The sequence below is a fragment of the Fulmarus glacialis genome, unplaced genomic scaffold (assembly GCF_000690835.1).
Source record: "Fulmarus glacialis isolate BGI_N327 unplaced genomic scaffold, ASM69083v1 scaffold24569, whole genome shotgun sequence".
Classification (NCBI taxonomy): Eukaryota; Metazoa; Chordata; class Aves; order Procellariiformes; family Procellariidae; genus Fulmarus; species Fulmarus glacialis.
Window position 1 is genome coordinate 18,432 of NW_009232982.1, and position 343 is coordinate 18,774.

Below are 343 nucleotides of genomic sequence, written 5' to 3' on the forward strand. Positions count from 1 at the left end.
ATAAGTTTTGAGATTTCACCCTAAAACAAAGATGGGTTAGGAGTGGACTCATAGCATGAGTTGGCTGGACACACTTTGACCTGTGGCAAGTTTATTTTTCTAGTGAGGGGCCATCCCCATCACAGACCCCCAGTGCAGGCCAGGCGGGCCCGCGGTGCCATCGCCTCCATCCATCTGCCTTTCACCAAGCTTCTGCTAGCTGCGGTCAACCACAAACATTTGCCAAGCCCCGCGGGGCAGGGAGCATCTCTCACCCTTGTCGTTGGTTCCTCCGACATACTTGAGGAGCTTGAGCACCCCTTCCTTCGAGGCTTCGTCGAATGGCTTCCCCGCCACCTCCACC

The 343-nt window shown here is 55.7% G+C and overlaps 1 protein-coding gene across 1 annotated transcript in view; it reads right to left on the minus strand.

The window, feature by feature from the left end:
- The window catches only part of LOC104082156 (heme-binding protein 1-like), a gene marked incomplete at its 5' end in the record, with an annotated part of 3,777 nt that extends 3,438 nt beyond the window's left edge, over window positions 1-339 (minus strand). The window contains 1 exon segment of the mRNA XM_009585168.1: window positions 255-339. Coding sequence (XP_009583463.1) covers window positions 255-339 — 85 coding nt within the window.
- Between the last annotated feature and the right edge of the window lie 4 nt (window positions 340-343).